We start from the raw sequence: 23,722 nt of genomic DNA, 5'->3' as shown, positions 1-23,722 counted from the left end.
CTGCTGTGCTACACCTCCAGCAGCCTGCATGATTTATGATTGCTCCTCTGGGTCACTTCTGACGTCTTAAAGTGCTGAGGAATTGTCAGGGTGATTCAGGGACCACAGAGCTGCTCCAAAACCTCCAAAGGGAGGAGTTCTCCAGTCATTCTGAAAGGTTCATGAGATTATTGTTTCAATTAAATAAATCTTTGCCAGGATAAATAAAGGAATTTTTTCATGATTATCAGTTTCTTCATAATGGCTTGTCCTCACCAGTATTCTGTGGACCAGAGCCCCTCAAAAGGTCTCTTTAGTCCTGCAGGACAGGACAATGCACACTGACTTTTGGAAAAAACTGTCTAAGAGAGGCAAGCTAGCACAGTATTCAAACCATGTTTCTGCTGGCTTGCAATATACAAGAGTAACAAATAAATTTTGGACCAGGCCACTAATGTAGGAATACACCCCAAATGAAATATGAGTGGTGTAGAACAAAAATAGCCTTCAGTGAGCATTGCTAATTAATAGCATGTTTGATGCAGCATGGTCCAGATCCAGAGATCCCAGAGCAAAGGCATACATTGTAACAGTAAGCAGATGAAATTACGGAACAAAATAAGAGCTCTGCTCAGAGTTTATTTTTCTGAGGCCATTTCTTTTACTGTTTCTCATGTTTTCTCTTTTCTTTGTGTCTGGAAACATCCTATTCTGTATTAAAGAAGTAACATACCTAATACGATTATCAAATCAGTCTTCTGCATCCAGGTACATGCAGTGAAATTCCATTAATGTGCTTTTCCTCTAATTACAAAAGCCATTGGTCCCTACAACAAATAGTTCAAAACCTTGACTCCCAGAAAATGAGATTTCTGGCAGCAGTGCTTGCTTATCACACAGGTTCCAAATGGGAAAATCAGAATGAGGGAATCAGTTCAAGATAACAAGTGGTGCCCTGTCTGGCTCTCTGCAAAAGAAATGCACTTTCCAGTGTATGTTCTTGGTAATCCAAGGAGGAGGAAATGGTAACTAATAGTAAGAATAGTCTTTAAGAAATTTTTAATCACAACTTTTAGGCCCTTGCTCATGCTACATGGTAAAATCACATCAGGTTCAAGACTGGTTGATGAGAGTTTGTTTGATTTGTTATGAGCAACATTGATAAAAAGAGATGTGATTAAAGGAGTTACTGTGAGGGAGAATCATGTAATCTTTGGAGGTGCTAATCTGATGATCGCTGACCCATTGTGTTCAGTATTGCTTCAGATAATAGGGCATAAGGCTGGGGGAAGAAATTCCCTCCTGGCAGGAGTGCTCAGCTGGTGTAGTGAGTATGATTAATGGCACTTCTTATCACTTCAATCTCTGGTAATGGGTTCCAATGTTAACCATAGAAACAGAAAATAGTGTTTTGAGTTGTTCTAGCATTGTTGTTTAGTTATAGATTGAATGATCTCCAGCTGGGCCTGCATAAAAACGTATCCTTCAGATGAATTTGTAAGGAAACCACAGATCTGAATGGGTCAGAAGTTTTCCAGAAAAATGCTTCTTGGTCAAATAAAATACCTTTTTTTGGACTCAAAACTTTTTGGCATGAACAGATGTAGTTCAACCAGACTTCAGCCATGAAGTTGTCCTGGCTTAAATTGCAAAGGGAAAAGCTGCCCAGAGGCATTCTCTACAGAGGATAACAGTGTGGTGACCAGATCCTATGTTTTCACATTCCAGGTGAATCCCCCGGCCAGAATAGACACTATTGAAGGAGGGACAAGTAGGTTGTGCTCAGAAAAATATTCAAAATTTCAAATTTTGCACTGGGGCAGAACTAAATCAGATAATGAAACTTTGAAATCATTTGTCAAATGGGCATTTTCCAGCCAATCCTACTATTGAATCATTTAGGGGAGGGAATATCTGAGTGTGAAAGTGGCTTCTGGTCTGTACATGCTTAACGTGGAGTTGTATGCAGGTTATACCTAAGCAATCCACCAACCTGGAAGACAACGCCCACATTTTTGTGGAAATGGACCCAGAGCTTTGTCACACTTTTTGCAACCTGAAGCATGCAACAAGCTCCTGAATCCCTGGAGAGCTGACCTTGGCAGTGTGTTGTGGTCATCGTTAAACAGATGACTGCTAATTTCTGGTTCCTAGTGCTTGTAGGCGGGGGAAGCAAGACTAAAATGCACTGCCTAGTCCCTTAGGGACTTTGCTGGCAGAGATGAGGCTGAGCTCAGAAATCCCCTGATGGATTTCTGCTTAATTTATCTCGTGCAGCACAGTGATGTGCTGTTGATCATTTTGTTAGGGATGAAAAAAGAGGCCTTCCTTTATAATTGCAGTCTGCCAGGTCGGTGTGGATCATCTGGGCTAATCCTTCAGGTTCCACCTTGCATGGCTCCAAAACCTATCCGGTGAGGAGGAGCTTCTGGAAGTTCAGCAAACAGCTCAAGAGGCTTTTCCTTTCTTTTCAAGGGCGGGTAGGGATGGTCAGGCTGTTCTCTCGTCGTATCACTGGCCACGACCAGCTTCAGACAGGCCTTTCGCAGCCGGGAGGGGGATTCCTAGGATCTAGGCAAGAAGACGGAGACATCCCGGGTTGAGGCTTAGCTCTCCGCCAGCCCCCGGCACCTCGTGGCAGCCGTGGCCACCGAAGGGCCAGGCCTGGCAGCGCGTGGGGGGCTTAACTCTCCTCTCTCCTCCCTCTGCAGCTCACCCCTCAGGGCCGGCCCCGGAGCGGCCCACCGCCACCGTCTCGCCCTTGCGGACGCCCAGCTCGCCCTCCCGCCTGCCGGCCGCCGCCACCCGGCCTCACCCCGCCGCCTCCCCGCAGCACGGCCACCCGCCGCCCGCCCCGGGGGGCCGGGCCCTCATCCCCCTCACCTCCGCCGCCGCCGCCATCACCCCGCCCAACGTCAGCGCGGCCCACCTGAACGGCGAGGCCGGCGGCGGGCCCCTGGGCGGCCCTGGCCCCGCCGGCAAGGCTGAGGAGAGGAAGAATGAGAAGGTAAGGGGCAGCGTGCCACCCCCGCTCCCCGTGCTCGCGGGGCTGTCGAGGAGGGGCTCTGCAGCCACCCCCGTGGGGCAGAAGCCGGGTCTCGCCACCGGCCGGCTTGGGCGTCCTCGTCTCACGTCATTTTCAGGCCTCACCCTTTCGCCCACGCGTTTGCGGACAATCGCTGGCGGGTGGGAAGTGAGGCTGAGCCGCTGACTGGCTGAATGCACGTGTTTCTTCTGAGCTTCAGCGCCTAGGCCGTCGAGTTTGCGATGGCACAGAAAGGCATTATGGCAGGGTCTTGGCCGTCAAAAACAACGGCCAAGCCAGAAGCTGTCTGCCTCAGAAGAAGGTAGACGTAGAAGAAGATGCCAGGGTTATCACCCCCGGGGTGGTAGGTACGGGCACGGGAGGCGAGCAGGAACGGGATAAGTAACACAGTGGCTCCCGGGCAACAGGAGCTGTTTTGCTTATCCAGGAACATCTCAGTTTCTTGCAGAAACTTCCAATGCAGTGGCACAGCCAAAAAGGGAAAAGGAACTTAAATATGACTCGTTGGCACTGAAGGTTCAATCTCTTAGGAGCCAGGAGCGGGACGGATAGCTGAGTCCTCATCCCTTGTGCGCTTGCTAAGGGAAGGCAGCATGGAGAGCTGCTTTAAGCACCCAGCCTTTTAGCTTCTTGGCAAGTTGTGTTTTTTTTTTTCACGAGAAGACATTTGCATCGTGTTAGCAGTTCCCATTCCTCAATGCTGAGGGTTATCTCCGTGCTGCCTAGCAGAGCCCACTGAGACAAACTGCCTTCTGGAAGCAAGCTCCTGGTTTGTATCTGAGTACGAGGAAGAAATAAGGGGGCTTGCTTTTCCTTTGGACCTGCAAAAATTTATTTCCATATGTTCCCCAAGCAAGTGGTGACAGGTACATATAGGGTAAGCATTTACTTTGTACGTGGAAATTATTAGGCTGGAGGTCTCACATGCCGTCAGGGTCACAGACAGTCCCAACCCTTGGTTTCAGAAGATGAGGAATACAAGGTTTTAAATCCTTTCCTTAATCCTGTCTTAAATTTTCATTGAGTGCTTTTTGGTGAAAGAAGAAGGGTGTAGGACTTCAGCCCTGAATGTGAAATTTAGGTACTTATTTTCAAATAATCACTTCTGAGTATGCATCAAGTGGTTCGTGGTGTTCAAGCAGAGCAATATCTGCTATTTCTGCAAACTCAATAAGTATGGTATTTGGCAGAAGGCAGTAGATCTGAATATGGCCTCAGAGCATTTCTACTGCATATTTTATACTTCCAAAAACACAGTGTGCTATTCTTTTGGTCCATATATTTTTAATTCATATGGGACTGCACACTGAAATTTCCTCTGGAAAATTATATTGAGTGCCTTCCTAAGGTAATTGGTCAACCTTTCTCAAACTGTTACAACTTTACATTACTGAATTTGGATGCAGGGGAGTAAAGTTATGCTTTTCTAAGGTCCAAGGATGAAAAGGAGAATGAAATTGAATCATCGAATCATAGTATGATTTAAGTTGGGAGGGACTTTTGAAAGTCATCTAGTCCAACCCTTCTGCAGTGAGCAGGGACATCTTCAACTAGATCAGGTTGCTCAAAGCCCCATCAAACCTGATCTTGGATGTTTCCACGGATGGGACTTCTGCTACCTTTCTCATATACTATATGATTGCAATAAGCACTGCTAAAGACCAGTATAATATCTAGGAAGTATCAGAGAGAAGTGAGAATAAAAGTTATCATCTCTGAATGAATTGAAAGGTACATCATGTGCCCTGTGTTGAACAATATATTCCTGGATCTCCTCCATGTCATATTTCATTTTCATTTAGAAAGGTCGTATTTAACAAAGCTTCCTTTCCTTTTAGAAGTAATGACTGATGTTTGGCCAGTTAGGTTGTGCTCCTACCCTTTGCATAATCCAGATCAAACCAAATATCTCTTTGAAGCAGTTGAGTGACAGACTAGAAGCTGTATGATTATTGAAAAAGGAATCAGAACTGAGCCATATCTGCAGCCCCTCTGGATATTTCCAAAGTGGAGGCTAGTTGGGCAGGTTTTTGGTAAACAGGGGACAGGTGTAACACTCAGAAGGAATAGTCATAGAATCATAGAATGTCTTGTGTTGGAAGGGACCTCTAAAAGTAATCTAGTCCAACCCCCCTACAATAAGCAGGGACATCTCACAATATAACAGATTGCTCAGACCTCGTCAAACCTCACCTTGAATGTCTCCAGGGATGGGGCCCCCACCACCTCTCTAGGCAACCCATTCCAGTGATCCACCACCCTCATATTAAAGAAGCTATTCCTAATATTCAACCTAAATCTACCCTCCTCTAGCTTGAAACCATTACCCCTTGTCCTATCATTACATGCCCTTGGGAACAGGTTATTCACATTTTCACAGGTATTGTAATATCTGTGGAGAGAGGCAATATCTGTTATTACTACATGATAGGAAAAACTGGACAAGTCCGAGGGGCAAAAAAAAAACTAAGCAGGGACATAACTAGCAAACTGTCAGACTAACAGAGATCTGAAGCAATTGATCTGAGTTAAATTTCATTATATTGATCAGTCAGGTACTTTGAGATGAAAGGAACAGAAGGGATGTTAGTAAGAGAAGTAGTATTAAGGTCTTCAGCTCTACTGAAAACAAGATGGAAGAACTGGTAATTATCTCCTGAGAAACTGAGAACAGCAAGTTGTATCTAAGGTAAATTGTAATGTGCCATAAAATTGGCAGTGTTCTTGGAATCAATAATTTTTCGTGTCTCATCAAATTATTAATTTTAATCTCATCTTTGTCTTTACAGCTTCTTTTGTAGGATTCCCTTGAGGATGAGGGCTGAATGATAGGAGAGAGAATGGCTATTTTGGGAAACATTATCTTGTTATTAACCGTATTTTTCTTTCACACACTGCTTGTCAGTGTGAGTTCACTACAGTACAGGGGACATATGGTACATATGAGGAAGTAGTTTGCATTCTGGGATGGAAATGCTGAAGATCCATTGGTTTTCATGGTTCTGTTGTAGAAGATATTTCTTGTGAGGGCTATGGAGATAAATTGCAATTTCTGCATTTATCATTCTAATATAGTCAGACATATTGGTCCTTGAGAAATTTTCTTCAGGTGATAAGTTTAGTAAGGTTGGTTGGCTACATGAAGGCCAAGATGGAAGGTCGTGTGAAAAAGTATTTTAATATACAATCTTCTCCCAATTTATATTTTCTGATTTGTCACCTAGATTCCACTGAAGTATACCAAATATGACATCAAGGGACTGCTGCTGTAGTGAGTCTGTGTATGCTATTTGGGTTGCTTGTTCCAAGGCAGCATTATCTTTACCTTGGGAACAGCCTTGCTGATTGTACTGGTGAGGTAGTCATTGTTAGTGCTTTCCTCTGTGCAAATGTTTATATGCGAATATCATGGTTCCTTGTTGGTGTGCAGTAGTCAGATATAGGCACATCCCAAGATTTCTCCAAAATCAAGAGACTTTGGTTCCAATTTTTACTCATTTCCTTGTAGTTTAAAGACAAATGGCAGAAATAACCCCAAGGGTCACGATTTGTAGCCCAATGGGATTGTTTTCTTGCTAATCTTCTATTAATGTAGCAAATAAATCCTTAGGTCCATTTTTTTACATCTCTAGTTCCATACTTCAACTTATTTCTTGGAAGTCTTGGTGCAGATTTCCAAACCTGGAGGTCAGCCTTGGCACCTACACTTGTTTAGGCACCCTAATAAGAGTGTCTGACCATCATACTCCTGCTGACTTAATCAAGAGGCAAAATACGGCCTCCATGCCTCTTCCTTCATCAGTATGCACCTACCCCAGGAGAATCCTGTCTACAACTGGGCTTGTGCTCCACTTCTCTGCTGCTTGACCAGGCTGCTGCCCACTTAGAGAACAGTATCCAAGCTGGGCTCCTGTGCCAACTTCTGGTGGTAGTTGATGAAGGGCTGAGCAATAGATAGTGCTTAAGTCCACTGTTCAACAGTACATGAAAAGTGCTCGGGCAGCCAAGCAGGCTTAGAAGTAGCGCACATGAAAATCAGAGCTGTTTCAGTGCTGTATGGATGCTGTACAAAGCTCAAATAGGGGAAGCACAGACACTACAAGAATAACGAGCCGAGAACTGAATAAAGGCAAGGGAGCATGGCAGAAGTCAGAGGTGAGGTCAGGACAGAATAGGAGAGAGAAGAGCATTTGCAGCTGACAGGAGATATAGCAGGTGACGCCAGAGAAGTGATGCCAGTGGGGAGGGTGGAGGTGAAGGCTGCTGTGTAAAGCCCATTGGGAGGAGTCCTGAAATGGGAAAGCTGGGATATAGGTGCAGACATTTATCTAAAGAAGGCAGTTGAAGAAAGTAAGATGTAAAGGAGACTCTTCTTTTTCTCAAATATTTCCCACTTGAGGCCAATTTTTCTACTTTTCCATGAAGGAGGCTTCCTTCCTCAGAAGAAAAATAGTAATTCTCCTCCAAAATCACTCTGTTCCAAGTTAGAAATAGGAGAGTCCCAGAAACATCACAGGGACATGAGTTAAAACAGAGAGCAGATCAGGAACACTCCATTTCTTTTAAGGGTGGGAGGTGGTATCAGGGGTCCTTTGAGCTCTTGCTTCATCATTTACTAGTGATGTCTTCATGTGTGACCATCTGAGGCTCAGAGGATTCCATCCCAGTTCCTGAATCTTCTGAACATCTGAGAAAAAGAGGTGGAGATCCCAGCTGTGGAATGGAAGAAAAACCCTGTGTTTTGGGGGCTTTTTTAAATGAGGACCCTGCTTTTTCAGTCATGATGGGCACTGTCCAAGTTCAAATGGTAGATTACAGCTGAGAGCTTCTCATTATGCCATGTCTGCTGCTTTGACCTCAGTTAGTTTTTGCTGTAATAGTTTCTGCTGTACATAGTCTGAGCGGATGCTTAATACTTCTGATAAAACCACTTGTTTGAATGAATTAATGCACTTCTCATTAAATGTTCTCCTCATTACGTTAATCAAATCAAGCAAATCATGCTGAGTGGTTTGACCACTGTAATTAAACTTTCTTTAAAATCCACTCATTTGGCTTTTGATGAGGATTTTGATTAAACTCTTCTAAAATGTCTGGCCCAATAAGTGCTAAAGAAGAAAATAAGAGCTTGCTCTATTGAGCAAGACATTAATTCTTCACTAAGTTACACTGATTCCTTACTGTTTCGCTTAGCCAGAATTTAGAGGAATATTTGAAAATTGGCAATGTAAAACTAAGTGTTTCTAACAAGTGTGCTGAGAGAACAAATCTGTTTGCAGCTTTAAATTTAGTAACTGTGTCCCTGGAATATGTAGAGAATCTGGATAAGCAAGTCACCACAAATGGGAAAATACACTGGGCTGCTGTTTACTGATGTTAAGATAACAAGAGACACATCTTCAGAAATTACTTTCAACATGCACTAACAGTTTTGCATGTGAAGATTGAATCAGTAAACATCTGTTCTCACCAGTGTCACTCACTTTCTCAAATATTGGTCCCTCAGCTCAAAATAGCTGCATTCCTCAAATGATACAGTATGTTTGGCATGATCCTGGTGTAAGGATTACAATATAAAATAGAGCAATTCAAGGCCTATTTTCTGGCCCTGCAATTGTCCCTGTGTGACTTCAATCCACACTTCTAAGCTTTCTTCTCCACCTTAAATAGGGTGACTGCATTCAGACTGCTCAGTGAGAACTGTCCTGGTATGTGCTGTGGCCCAAACCATGCCCATACATGGTCCTGGGAAAGTGCTATTTGATATAAGCCAAACCCACAATGGTTGATGCTAAAACCTGGCCTTGTTTTATGTACCACTGTACACATGACCAGAGGGAATTCCCTCGCCACCAGTCCTCCTTTCTGCCACTGCCTTCCTCTGCCTTCCCCTAGTTTGCAGCCCAGCGGCCAGTCCCACCAAGCAATGTCCCTTGGTGCATACCTGCCACCTACATGCTTAGTTGCCCACCTGGCTTTACGTAGTGTTGGAGACTTGATCAAGAGCCCTTTGAAAATTTGATTTTGTAGACTCTGATATGTTCTTTGACCTTAGATCACCTTAGAGCTGTCTGTTTAAGCTATCAGTTGGTAGAACTGAAACTGCTGAAGGACCTGATTCTACATGGTAGTGCACCATCAATTTTCACTTACTAAGTGGTAGTGTCTGCATTGCAACTTTTTCTCTTAATAACTTCTCCCTGAGTGAAAAGGTTTTGTTATCACTTCATATCCACTAAGGAAATTTAATTCCTTATCCAGAAAATGGAAGAACAGTCTCAAAAGTGAAGTGCTGAGCACTTGCAAGGACTTTGTAGATACAAAATGACATGACAAAAATAGTGGTCACCCTGGGACAACTAAGGGAAGCTAAGGACATGAAAGTAGATTTTTCAGATACAAAGTCAATACGGCTGACCCTGAATTTTTGGAAGAGGAATTCAGTCTTTAATTTTCAAATGTCACTTCCTCCATGCTCTAGATAGGTGCATTTCTTTGAGTAAAAAAATCAGGTAGAGGAGGAAGGAGACCTGCATGGATGAGCAAGGAGCTCCTGAAAAAAGTCATATGGAAGAAAGAAGTTTACAGTTTGTGGAAGAAGAGACTTGTCACTTGAGACAACTACAGGAATGCTGTCAGGGTATGTAGGAATGCAACAAGGAAGACCAAAGCCCTCTTAGAACTAAACCTGGCAACGGAAGTAAAAGAGAACAAGAAGGGCTTCTTCAAATACATCAGTGGTAAAAGGAAGAATAGGGAAAATGTGGGCCCACTGCTGAATGAGGTGGGAGCCCTGGTAACGGAGGATGCAGAGAAGGCAGAGCTACTGAACGCCTTCTTTCCTTCAGTCTTTACTGCTAAGACAAGCCCTTGAGAATCCTAGACCATGGATGTAAGAGAAAAAGCCTGGAGCAAGGAAGACTCTCCACTGGTCAGTGAGGATTGGGTTAGAGATCAGTTAGGTAAACTGAATATACACAAATCTATGGGCCCTGATGGGATGGACCCATGAGTGTTGAGAGACTGGCAGATGTTTTTGCTCTATCACTCTCCATCATTTTTTAAAAATAATGGAAAAGAGGAGAGGTGGCTGAGGGCTGGAGGAAAGCCAATGTCACTCCAGTCTTCAAAAAGGGCAAGAAGGAAGATCCAGGAAGCTACAAACCAGTCAGTCTCACCTCCATCCCTGGAAAAATGATGGATCAGCTTATTCTGGTGGTCATCTCTAAGCACATGGAAGAAAAGAAGGTCATCAGGAGTAGCCAGCATGAATTCACCAAGGAGAAATCATGCTTGACTTATCTGGTAGCCTTCTATGATGTTGTGACTGAATGGGTAGATGCAGGGAGAGCAGTGGAAGTAGTCTACCTTGACCTTGTCAAGGCTCTTGACACTGTCTCCCATAATATCCTCGTGAGCAAGCTCAGAAAGTGTGGGGTAGAAGAGTGGACAGTGAGATGGATTAAGAACTGACTAAACAAGAGAGCCCGGAAGGTTGTGATCAGTGCTGCTGAGTCCACCTTTAACTAGTGGAGTCTCCCAGGGATCAGTGCTGGGTCCAGTCCTGTTCAACATCTTCATCAGCAACCTGGATGAGGAGACAGAGTGTATCTTCAGCAAGTTTGCTGATGATACAAAACTGGGAGGATTAGCTGATACACCTGAAGTCTGTGTAGCCATTCAGCGAGATTTGGACAGACTGGAGAGCTGAGCAAAGAGGAACTTAATTAGGTTCAACAAGAATAAGTGTAGAGTCCTGCACCAGGGAAGGAACAACAACATGCACCAGTACAGAGTAGTAGCAAACCTGCTAGAAAGCAGCTCTGTGGAGAAGGACCTTGGAGTCCTAATCACAGAATCACGGAATCTTAGGGCTTGGAAGGGACCTTGAAAGATCATCTAGTCCAACCCCCCTGACAGAGCAGGGTCACCTAGAGTACATCTCACAGGAACGTGTCCAGTCATTGGACAACAAGTTATCCATGGGACAGCAATGTGCCCTTGTGGCCAAGAAGGCCAATGGTATCCTGGGGCGCATTAAGAAGAGTGTGTCAGGCAGATCAAGGGAGGTTCTCCCCCTCTACTCTGCCCTACTGAGACCCCGCCTGGAGTATTGCATCCAGTTCTGGGCTCCCCAGTTCAAGAGGGACAGGGATTTACTTGTGAGAGTCCAATGGAGGCTACAAGGATGATTAAGGGACTGGAACACCTGTCTTATGAGGAAAGGCTGAAGGACCCAGGGCTGTTTATTCTAGAGGAAAGAAGACTGAGAGGGGATCTTAATGTATATAAATATCTGAAGGGTGGGTGTCAAGAAGGAAGGGCCAGTCTCTTTTCAGTCATGCCTATGATAGGATGAGGGACAATGGATGCAAACTAGAAGACAGGAAGTTCCACCTCAACATGAGGAAGAACTTCTTTACTGTAAGGGTGTCGGAGCACTGGAACAGGCCCCCCAGAGAGGTTGTGGAGTCTCCTTCTCTGGATACATTCAAGACCCATCTGGGTGCGTTTCTGAGCGACCTGCCCTAGAGTCTGTGGTGGTCCTGCTTTGCCAGGGGGGTTGAACTCTATGATCTCCAGAGATCCTTTCCAACCCCTAACATTCTGTAATTCTGTGATTCTGTGATTCACTTTGTAACTGATTCACCTAAAAAAGCCCTCTAAGTTTTATAGGTATGAAATGGAACAATAACAACTAAGTGACTAAATGAAAGTATTGCATGACATAAGAATGAACAAATTGCACAAGAGCAGAAAAGCCTGGTTTGAATTCTTAGAATAAGTGTATCAAACTATAGGAAGCAATAAGAGGGATACAGATTGGAATAGTAACATAAGGGTTTGCATTAAAAAAATAAATAAATAAAGGATTAATTCTGTGACACTAATTTGCTTGGGTACTCTGTGAAGCTTCTTAGTTGATCCTGGAGCCACCAACACCAGTATTTCACGGGTCATTTTCAGAGTCAGGTTTGACTTTTCAGTTTAATTTGTGTTTCAGTCTGTTTCTAAGTAAGGATGCTTTAATCTGGAATATTTTAGTTCAGTTCTCTCAAGACTTGTGCACAGAGTACATACTGTTAATCCATTTCCTCTCAACAAAGGCAAGGGGGCTGTCTTCATCACCAGTGAGCCACTGCTTCCCATGCTCCAGAAAACAAATCTTGGCTCTGTGACCAGCAAGTGATTCACCAGAAACTTGGCCCGGGAGCGTAAACCTCTTTTTCTGGTCATGTGAAGTCAGGCCATGAAGTTCTGTTTTAGAGCAGAGAACTCATGCTTAAAATCTCTCCAGCACCTTTTCCTTCATCATTAGAGTTCAGTTTGAAAGGATGAAAACCTGGCAAATTGCTGATGAATGTTTTAAGGCTGGCAAATAACCCAGCCAAAAGCATGAGCCCCAGCTGTCAAAACAGAGAAAACTTCAGCTTTACAATAAAACAGATTTCTGTTATTTCTAACTGGCTAGAATTCTTTTGCCTAGATCAAGGGCAATAAGCCATTGATCAAAATTTCTTTTTCTTCCTAGCATTTTTGATGTTAGGAAATGCTTTCAAACTCCACACAGATATTTCAAGCGTTGACTTAGCTGCCAAGCAGTCTCCAAAAGTTATTCCTCTTCTCTCTCCTCTCCCCTTGCCTCTGCTTGTCTGCCTCATAGTGCTGTCATAGGATTTCTCAAGTGTCCATGGTAGATTTCTCTAACACTGTTTCAAGTGGTTCCGCTGTAACGGGAGATGGATCTAGGGGAAGTGAGGATAGAGAGTGCTTTAGCTTCATGAGGAAATTCAGTTTATCTACTAACTGGAGACAAAGCTGTTTGGATGCCAAGGCACAGCATTCTGCTGGCTCCTGTAGAGACCTAATTTTATAACACAGGGGACCCATGGGCTTTTAGTAAATCTTTAGTGCTGCCTGGGGAGGAAAGTAGAACTGACAAAAGAAAGAGCATGCAAGGGAGCGCTGGAAGCAGAAGGCTGGAGGCGTGTGTGTGCTCAAGTGCGTGTGCATGTCTGCGTGTGAGCATCCCGGCACTGGTGTTCCCATGGCATTCCCCTTCCTGCAGAAGGAATCACGCAGGACCAGATGGCTGGATGGGGCCAGGCTGTGTGAGGGGATGGCAAGCATCTCCTTGGATTAGTCGGGTGAAATGTGAGCACTCCTGTGGTATCGATGGGCGACACTGACACATTCCTGCTGTTGAGGGATCAGAGGGGCCAAACCCTGCCCCAGACTGCACAACTCTGCAGCTGAGCATCCCATCATGGTTTCTGCCCTCTCCCCCTCCCTGTCCTGTTCCTGAAGAAAGTTGTTTGATCCCCCATCCCTTCATAAAATCAAATTCCAAATTCCCATGAACAGGTAAAAAAACCAAAAACACAACCAAGCAAGCAAGCAAACAAACAAACAAAACAAAACAAAACAAACAAAAAACCCAACCAAAAATCAAAACCAAATACCAAAAAAAATTGAGTATAAATGCTGTGCCTGTCTCTGTCATCCACTTTCTGCCTTGGAGCAGTAGCACACAGAGCTGGCATGGGGCTGCCACTACCTCACCACTCCCAGGAGTGCAGGATGAAACCATTCCAGCAGAAAAACAGTACGAAGATGAATTCCTTGAAAATGATAAAACAACTTGCAATGTGTCAAGAGCTGATGGCATCTTGGCCTCCCATGTGTCCAGGTGCATTTGCTTTCCTCAGTGGTTTTCCAAGTACGAATTCACAGTAAGTCTTAAACCACGAAGAAGCAACAGAGATTATTCACTGCGATTCAAGTATCTCAAGTGCCAATACAGTTGGTTTATGGAGATAAAGTTTGAACTTTCCTGTGAAAATTAGCTATAATCAACTTTTCAGTGCCCATGTTCCTTTTTTTGGGCACACAGGTACTGGTATTTTTCCTTGCTTTTGTCTACAGTTACACATAACTGGGTTAAAATATCTAGCATTAATGCAGAAATATTTCATTAAGCTCTGTTAGCAGAATTATGTAAACTGAATTAAATTGCAGTTTCTGACAAACATCAGTACTTAGGAACAGTACATTACAACAGACAACAGATATGTGCAGCATGTTTCTGTGTTTATGTAACTTGAGGGCATAACCAAGTTATAGCAAAGGGATATTTATCTTATTTTCTACATTTTTGTTTATTTTTCATTTTGCAGTAGCAGCAGAAAGATTCACAAGCTCTTAGATTTTCCTTTGCCAAACAGTAAAGCCACTTTAAAGTCAGTCTGGGTTGTTATTTTTTTGACTGAATGTCTCAAACATCTAGTCGTTCCCTTCAGACCAAGTCAAGACATGGAGTCAGTGCTGGTCTCTGAAGGACTAAAAAAGAAAAGCTCTTTTTATGCCCTCTGGAGAAAAGATCAATCCTAGGAATTCAGAAAGTACACCATGCAAAAGTTGCTTTTCAGACACTACGTCTGCAGGCTGCAATCAATTAATGTAGGGTGTCAAGCAGTCAACCTTTTACAAACCAATTCATTATAAAGGCAGAACTCAACCTGTTGCTTTCCTTTTTTGCATATATTTCGTTTGGTTCATATTCACTGATATGTTTCTGTAAGTGAAGATTACAGAAGCTAAAATATTAACCTTCACTCATGGCTCACTGTATTCAGCACACTCGAAGCAGACTGGCAGACTGAGGTTCATCATCAGGTGCTCCAGGGAGAGAAAAAGCAATTTAATGTCAGTCCATGGCCAACTTATTTTGCAGTAAAGTAGATTTCCTGTACTATAGTTTTTAGTCCAAATTCATGATCAGTTCAGAACTGGAATATTTTAAAATGGAACTAGCTGGCTTTTTTGATGACTCGAGAGATCTTTATTCCCTCCAGTACAAAATCGTGCTATTCTTCATATCTTAAATTTTGAAACAGAAAAGAGGGGAGGTTGGGCAGGCAGATCCTACCAGTGCCAATGGTGCCTACTGTGGCAAGGGAAACGCATAAGCTAGGCTTTGATCAGAACATAAAAGAGAGAACTGATTTTTCCGACTTTTTAAATTTTTCTGGACAGCTTTTGTATCTAAGCCAGATACTCCTGGCTGGCAGACTTAGATGCAACCTGGCCAGGAGGGAAAGTGGGACAGAGAAGCTAGGAAGGGTGATGGCCCCACAGGCATGGGGTGGGTTTCCATTCACCAGCAGTGCAAAAGCCAGATGTATGCTGACTGCCCACCACAGATGTCTGTCTAACTTTTCTTAAAATTATTCAATTAAGATAGTTCTGCAACTTCCCTAGGCAATCTATTTCTGTCCATTCGTGTTCCTAGGGACAGAAAATTCCCAGTTACCCATCTTGAACCATTTATGGTTACAAACGAATCTTGCTTCTTTGTGTCCTGCTCCTGTCTTCCATGTATTAGAGAAGCCATAATAATGTGTATGTTCAGTCTCAAGAATATTCCTGTTGCAAAATCACTAAGCCCAGTTCCTGGCCTTTCTTCACAGGTAGTGTGCCCTTTCTGGGTCCCTGATTACACTTTCAGCTCTCCTCTGGGGAGTCTTCAGTTTGCTGGGGTCTTAAAGAGCAGTAGCCCAGAGCATAGTTTTGCTAAGGTCTTGTCAGTGCCAATTAGGATGGAACAAGCACTTTCCACGGCTTACACATAAGATGTTTGTTATTATGTTTCCAGATGAAGTTCACCTTTTTCACAGCAGCATCTTGACTCATGCCCAGTCTGTGATCCCATATGCCTTTTTGCAGAGCTGCTGGCTGGCCGGTCACTCTTCATTTTGCATCTGTGCATTTAATTTCTCCTTCCTAATAATAGCAAGTCATGCTTGTCTTTGTAGATTTCACCATGGTAATTTGAGATCATTTCTCCACTTTAGGAAAATTGTTCTGAATTCTTACCCTGTCTGTCCTTCTACTGTGGGTTAACCCTGGCAGGCAGCTTAGCCTCACACAGCCACTCACTCACTCTCTGCCACAGTGGGAAGGGGGAAAGAATCAGAAGGGTAAATGTGAGAAAACTCATAGATTGACATAAAGACTCTTTAATAGGTGAAGCAAAATCTGTGTGTGCAAGCAAGGCAGAATAAGGAATTAATTTGCTACTTCCTATTAGCAGGTGGGTGTTCAGTCATCTCCACAAAAGCAGGGCTGCTTCACACATAACAGTAACTTGGGATGACAAACAACATCATTCTGAGTGTCCCCCTTCCTCCTTCTTCCCCTACCTTTTATCGTTGAGCATGCTATCATATGATGTGGGATATCCCTCTATTCATTTGGGATCAGCTGTCCCAGCTGTGCCCCTTTCCAACTCTTGTGCACTCCCAGCCTGGTTGCTAGTAGGGCAGCAAGAGAAACTAAAGTTCTTGATGCTGTCCAAGAAGTTCTCAACAATAACTACGCCCCAATAACTGGGGCGTGTTATTACCCTTGTGTGGTCACAAATCCAAAACATACTACCATCCGAACTACTACAAAGAAAATTAACTCTATCCCAGCTAAAACCAGTACACCTTCCAACTGCTCACAGATTTTATCAGCTCAGTGCCCACTGCTGGTTTTAGAAATGCACTTTCTAGCTCATCTACCAAGTAATTAATGAAAATATTCACTAGCGCTGGAACTGAGACAAGCCCTGTAGTACCTATGTGAAATATCCTCTTGGTTTGACAGATAATCATTAACTGGAAAACACTGCAAAGCAACTGGTAGCATCTGGTTATCTGAATTCTTACTTGTATGCTTCTGATTTAAAAAGGGGAAGAGTGCAAGACTGGAAGGGATCCCAGAAACACTCACATTGTTGTCCTAACAGGAAGAAGTTGAAAGAACAAACTTGTGCAAGATATTAATCATATTGCCTTCTCTGCTGTGAGAAGCTTGTCAGATACAGCAAAGTAGTACAAGAGTGTGAATAGAAGTCGTGATTGCTTAACTAATGGATTACTGATTCCGTTATCTTTATAGGCAGAGACATTCTAATCAACAATGAACAAATTGAAGATGAGGCAATTCTAAGTCAGTGTTTACCCACACTGCTTTGCTAAAATGAAAATAAGAAAGCTGTCAGTCTGTACAGACTACCTGTCAATCAACGACTGTGGTCAAGGGGAAATCTTCTTGCACTGTAATGTGATTGTGTGAAGGATTTCTTATCTTCCTCTGTGGTAGGTGGGCTTGGAGATGGGCTATTATGACAAAGCAGTCATTTCTCTTCCAGTGCAGGAGTGATTTTATCTCTGTATATTTTTCATAATTTTCAGATGTGCGTGGTCAATGTCTTCACAGAGGAGTTTTGAGATTTGTGTTAAAATTTACTATTTCTTGCTGTTGATTGGCAGGATCCACTTTTTATTTCAGATCACATTGGCCACTTCTGCATCAGTTAACTAGCTGTCAGAGCAAAGAGGAATATGCTGCATATGTGTTGTCATTTCTAATTATTTCTGCAGTAGTCACATGTGAATGCACAAACCAGATGTCACTGCCTCATTGCGTAGCACACTCCAAACAAGAAACAAATTTGTGTCCAGAGAGCTCTTGAGGTTACAAATGTGACTATGTATGTAACCCCGATGAGTTGCCACTCACTGCCTGAATGACTGAAATTATCCTGCTTCCAGCTTTGGCATAAAACATGTCAACAGACATCTTGGGAAGGTTTTTTAAGAACTGGTCTTTGATGGCTCCACTTTTATTTCTTAAGTAACAAAAGTATGAAACCAGGAAAAAAGATTAAATAATTTTTTTGCAGAAGAGAGAGTGCCATTATTACAAAGGCTGCCTATGCTTGAGCAGCTTCTAGCAAACATTCTGCTATTGCAAAGCTTAGTAGTAATTACAAGCCAAATGTTGGGACATTTGGAAAGCCGCAGTGCCTTGGTCACTTTCTCAAAGGAATTGTCATTTACATGCCTGGCCATTCCCCTGACACTGACAGCCACTTACTTTGCGGTCCTTTAAAATGATCCTGAGGTTCTTTGTTCATTTTTTAAAGAGCATACATGATCGATTGATCTCTCTAAGAGAAAGGGACTTCAGGCACCTCAGTGTGTCCCAAGAGTAATTCACAGGGCATTGCTTGCAAACACAGTTGGACTGAAAGTGCCTGTAGCATGGCTGACAGGGGAAGTTGCAGAAACCTCAGCTGCTTTGCCTGCAAAACTTATGCACCATAATAATAGATCACACCTCAGTGCACCAGACAACAGCTCTGTCCCTGTGCAGTGCTGCTGGGGGCAGCCAGGCCTGCGATGCCCATGGATACAGAGCACCTGGGACTCCCTGCCCTCCCACAGGTGCTGAGAGGCTGAGCTTCTCCTTAATCCCAGGAAAGAAGCTGTCAGCTTGAGCACATTGTTATTGCTTTTCTTGACACTAATGAATTACCACTTGCCTTGTTTGAGACATGCTCTTGTGAGGGCAGCAGGGAGCAGGGGCAAGACCTGATATTTTCAATGCATGAAATGCATTAGGAATCATTTTTTGGATGCTCAGATTGGATGCTGTGGGAGCTGCAGAATCTCAAGGGCAGCCTTTAGAAAAAGTGAAATTTTCAAGCTTGCAGCTTTGATAGTGTCAAGAAGCCACTTCTACAATGTCAGACCATCTGAGAACCATCAGGGCCTCTCTCGTTCCTACTCTTCACCCCATCCAGGATGCCCCAGTGGCAGCACAAATCCTAGCTAATTTTCAGAAGCATGTTGCCTTGGCAAGAGGAGCTTCTGCTTTCGTCACCTCTGGGCCACAATCCATGTGGGTGTGTTACATTCTGTCAGTCTCAACCGACTCCTCAGTCTCTAGCTAAATGCATCTTTTATGAACTGATGAATTGTTTGTAGGAATTATTTCACTGTAATATGTTCCAGTGTCTAGTACACGCAAATCCTGGCAATTTTTCATTGTCCACAGACAGCCCTTTTTCTCTTCCATGGGGAATTGATTTTAAGAAAAGAATATACCTCCTGTGATGCCTGAATTTTCCACAGGCAATCTTCCCTCTGAGTGCAGGCCAGCCCAATTCCATTTAGTTGGTTGGAAGTGCAGAAATTACAGCCTGAGGTGGCATAGCTGCTGGAACAATATCAACCAAGCGGGGATAGATACATCAACAACAAGGGACAAGATAACCTCCATTAATCCAAACCTTTTACCCACATGTTTCTTCTTCCCATAAAAATACATCTCACTTGCCTATCATTTAATAAGATTACAAAGCAAGACCAAGCAATTTTAACTGTTTGCTTCTGAAATGAAATCCATCCCTTGTGAATGGGGAGAGCCAGAGCTATTAATGTGTAAGACTAGAGTATGTCAAAGCACATCCTGACTTCTGTCACTGATTGTCTTTCATTCAGGTGTTCAATGAGCTTGCTCACTTCGGCTTTCTGCAAAGTGGGAGTGTTGCTTCCAGTGCTCCCCAGGACCAATAAATCTTTTTCACTTCCTTATGAGAGATAGGGAGTAACAAGCTAACCAGTCAACCTAAATCATCTTATTTACATGCACTAATTCTAAGCAGTTTGTCTAACATTTGTATTTATACATCTTTTTCTCATTTCAGAATCCTGTGCTGTCAGTGAAACTGTGATAGATTCTCCTCTAGTTTGAACCCAAAAGTTTCAGAAGGATGCTCATACTCTGTCCAGCTGTTTTGCTTAAATTCTCTGGAAAGTGCAGTCAGTCTACCACAGTTGCCTAAATCATCTAGTCACACTTGATTTATATTAAAAAAAAAAGGTTTAACGTTTGCTGGCCTTCAGCTAAGGGGTAGGTCTTCAAGACACAGTGTAGCATTATGTAGGAGACTCCCATGGTAGCTCCAAGGAAGCCCTTGGTATGTACAAAGGCAGGTTAGGAAGTAGGCTGGGCTCCTGGAAGCAGTAAGTCTTCTTCAGCCCCATCACCAGTTTTCTGTGGTTCCTTGATGGAGGATGAGCACTGCAGCCCTTGATCCATGATGTTTTGCACAGCAGAGATGGAGCTGAGGAATCCAAATAGCAGTTGCAGGACTCCGAAAGTGTGCTGGGGTTGCAGTTCCAAACCTTTTGTGTCTCTTCCTTGGCTGACACTGCATCCTGCCAGCTGCCTTTTGCCCCCTCTCAGACCCCTGCAGCTGAGGAAGTCTCTGAACAGCTGATTTCCCAAAGCTGGGAGGGCACAGGGGAGGACTCATTCCTGGCTTTGTCCTGTTTCTTATGCTGTTACCCAAAAAGCTAATTTTTTTTTAGCATTCTCACTGATTTTATAATCTCTTTGTAGCGAGGTGGAGTCACCCTGTGTATGCAGTAAGTGCTGTTTCATTTACTTGTTGGGACTTCATGAAGCAGAGGTTGGATCTATACCATTATTTTAATAGCCCTTGCTAGATCTGTCCTCAATTAATTTGTCTAATCCTCTTTGAACCTGCTCATACTTTTGGCTTCAACAATACTGTGTGCAGTAAGTCTCCATTTAATTATGTTTTGTGTGAAAAAGTGCTTCCTGTTTTTTAATTTCAACCATTTGCCTGATGATTTCAGGAGTTTCCTCCTACCAATTTGCTGTATTGTAGGAAATAGGAGATCACAGAATCACAGAATCACAGTAGGTAGGTCTTGGAAGGGACCTCTGGAGATCATCTAGTTCAAGGCCCCTGCTAGAGAAGGAGCCCCTAAAGCAGATTGCACAGGAACACATCCAGGTGGGTTTTAAACATCTCCAGGGATGGAGACCCCACTGTCCAGTTTCACAATGGACATTAACTGTTGCAGAGCATGGAGGCTTATTGCCTTCAAGGCTCTTGCTTTGCTCTGAAATTCATCATTCCCATTTAATCTGGTGATAGAATTAAGTGCCTAGAAAATGGGATTCACAAAATCTGACAAGCAGACAGGTGTTTATGCCAGCATGAGATACTGGTAAGTGAAGGGTGGCTTGGATCTCATTTTTTTCACTCTGAGGAAGTTACCTGCTTCCACTTGGGATTCACAGCATGTGCCCAGCTTTACAGGGTGCCAGGGTTTCCTTCAATAAATAAAGGATGAGGATTTCTTATGTGACTGAGCAGGAATTTTTGTTCATGCTTGGGCATCCCACACTTGAAAAGCTTGCATGAATCTCTTTGATTGAGTTTTCTGCCAAAATGAGATGGAAGCCCACATTCCCTAGGGGAAGTGTCTATGCTTTATGTCTCTCTGCATAGGCTGTGTGGGGGCAGGAGAGTGAAGCAGAGAAGGGAATATCTCAGTGCTTTGTGCTCAAGTTCCATTACTTGTTGTTGGATAATCAAACATCCAGTGGATTGCTGAGTGAAGAAGAGTGCTGGATGTCAAATGCGTGTGAGGATATCAAGCCTACTCCCTTCTTTTGTGTCCAAAGAGGTTACTCACACATGGAGGGAAGAGATGGACTAAAATCAGGACTAAAATCTGAACTGAGTTCTAGAGATAGCAGCTGTTTTGAAATAAGTGGAAACATTGCAAGGGGCTTCATGAGAACTATGGTTTCATCACCTTTTGGTGTTATCTTTGCATTTCACTTTATCAGTACTCATTTTTTTAGTTACTTCATCACAGCAGTAGTTTTCAGTTCCCTGGTGTTCCATTTCATCTTTTCCCACTAAAAATATCACCGAAAACTGTTACTGGGACATGGAATAAGTTGTGTACCTTAACAGCTTTTCATCCTTTTCATAACCACCACCTATTGCCTACATACTAGACCAGAAAAAGCAATGAAACACAAAACTATCCATTGGTCAGCTTTTCCCTCCATTAAACACACACAAAAAGACAATGTCAGTGTAACAGATCATCTGAGCCCTGTTCCCCTTTAATCTTGTTGGCATTCCTTTTACCTTCTGCCTGTTATGAATTCAGCAGCCTCCAGGGAGCTCACCAATAGCTGAGACACTCTTCTTCCTCTTCAGCTGTGTTGTTTTGTTTTTTTTCCTTTGAGCTAGCCTATAACTTTTTTCCAGTGTTTGAAAGATCTAATGTTCCATCTCAATTGAATATTCAAATATATTTTTAGATTCCCTCTTTGTCTCTTTTAGTAGTCTCTAGAGCCTTGCATCAGCCCCAGTTCAACAAAAGCACATGCTGAACTGCCTGTGTGCTTTGCTGTATTGGGACCAGAACACGTATTTCTTCTTAGTTTTACTTTCAAAACATTTGAAATTTCCAATCAAGTTTAGCTGCAAGACATTTTACTTCTTTTCTCCTGGCTATAATACAAGTTATCTTCAAATTAGTGACCACAACTGTAATATGCTTGTGCATGTAGGTAGGCATGTTGCTGTCACTGGGATTGAAAGGCTAATGATATCATGATCCTAAAATCCTTTTTGTTTCTTGGCATGTAACTTGTATCCTGAGATTATAATAACAGACTTCTGGCCAGAAGCAGTTCTCTCCATTGAAAATTTTATCTTTGGCAAGAGTTTCTGTATAATATATGATACACAACTAATCTTTCCCTAAAATCAGTAGTAATTGTGTAGTAAGTAATTACTGTTATCACATTCAGTATGTCCAAAGACATCCTAGACCTGAAGTTTACCTTTGAGATGATGCTGGTTTAGTTTTTGTGCTTCTTAAGTAATTTTAAAATTTAAAGTAAAAGAATTTCACAGGTTTTAAAAACCCGCATAGCTTTTTTTGTAATCCAAAATACCACCTTTCAATGCAAGCATCATCCAGGAGCCAAGTTGGAATCAGAATAAAAATACACTGTTCTCCAGACACTAGCTTAAATTTACTGAAACAAGTATTGACCAAGTTAAACAAGCAATAAAAGTGGTGGTTTGGGGCTGCTGACTGATAGATGAGTTCCTCACTTATTCTGAAGGGCTCAGGGCAGCATTTAAACAGTTTTGTTTCTTTTTTTCTTTATTTTTAAATGAAACCTTTTATCTCCCTCTGGCTGTCTTATCTATTGATGTAACTGGTGTTGCATGAGAAATTACCTCATTTCAATGGAGCCAGTTTTTCTATCAGCTGCAGTAAGATTTCCTAATTTATTTAATGAGCCTGGATAGGTAGGAAATTAAGTATTAGGAGCTGCAGATGAAGAAAACTAAAACAGAATTTTCTATTTATTTGGGTGGTTTAAAAAAAAAAAAAAAAGGAAAAAGAAAAAATATCTATTAATATAGCTAGTGCACATAATTGGTATGATTAATACCTTGCAGACAGGGGACTCCATTTTCACTCAGTCACCAACAAAGTAGCTGCATTCTGTGCTCATCTCATCTACAAAGCTGAAAGAAGAGCTAGTTATTATCTTCAAGTGGGTTTATTAATGAGGGGAAAAATCATCCCCAATTACTGTGAAGCAAAATATTTCAACATTTACATTTCTGAGACTTTAATTTTTATCTAGTCCTGTATGAGTTCTTAAGCTCAGATGGTATTCACTTTTCCAAGTGTTCCCACAGTGACATATCGAAGGGGACTTATGCCTGTCCAAATGCTGGCTTCCCCACGTGTATCCTTCAGGGTCACAGAAATGCTGCTCATCCTAACGCTGCCAGAGATTGATTTCCACTGAGATTCCTTTGTGCAACACCGTAGTAACAGTGTTACATTCTGAGCTGCCTATACTGTCTATGTCCGTAGTCATTTTTCTTAACTAGAAGCAGCCTGGGTTTTATTTGAAGGAGCTAATTTCACTCTTGCTTTAGTTTGAACAAGGTGTTGATCCTTGTTGAATTAATGATTTGGAAGTTATTATTTAAAT

General features: G+C 42.8%; 2 protein-coding genes across 3 annotated transcripts in view; one reads left to right on the top strand and one right to left on the bottom strand.

The window, feature by feature from the left end:
* The window catches only part of SEPTIN10 (septin 10), a 963,730-nt gene that overhangs the window by 861,590 nt on the left and 78,418 nt on the right, over positions 1 to 23,722 (bottom strand). The gene's annotated exons all lie outside the window — the stretch shown is intronic.
* Positions 1 to 23,722, top strand: part of SH3RF3 (SH3 domain containing ring finger 3) — a 260,962-nt gene that overhangs the window by 219,906 nt on the left and 17,334 nt on the right. Inside the window, exon 8 of the mRNA XM_051616689.1 lies at positions 2,691 to 2,986. Coding sequence (XP_051472649.1) covers positions 2,691 to 2,986 — 296 coding nt within the window. The remainder of the gene's footprint in view (positions 1 to 2,690; positions 2,987 to 23,722) is intronic.

The sequence above is a fragment of the Apus apus genome, chromosome 1 (assembly GCF_020740795.1).
Source record: "Apus apus isolate bApuApu2 chromosome 1, bApuApu2.pri.cur, whole genome shotgun sequence".
In the NCBI taxonomy this organism is placed as follows: domain Eukaryota; kingdom Metazoa; phylum Chordata; class Aves; order Apodiformes; family Apodidae; genus Apus; species Apus apus.
The sequence above is the reverse complement of the archived record's forward strand: the minus strand, read 5'-3'. Positions and strand labels throughout refer to the sequence as shown.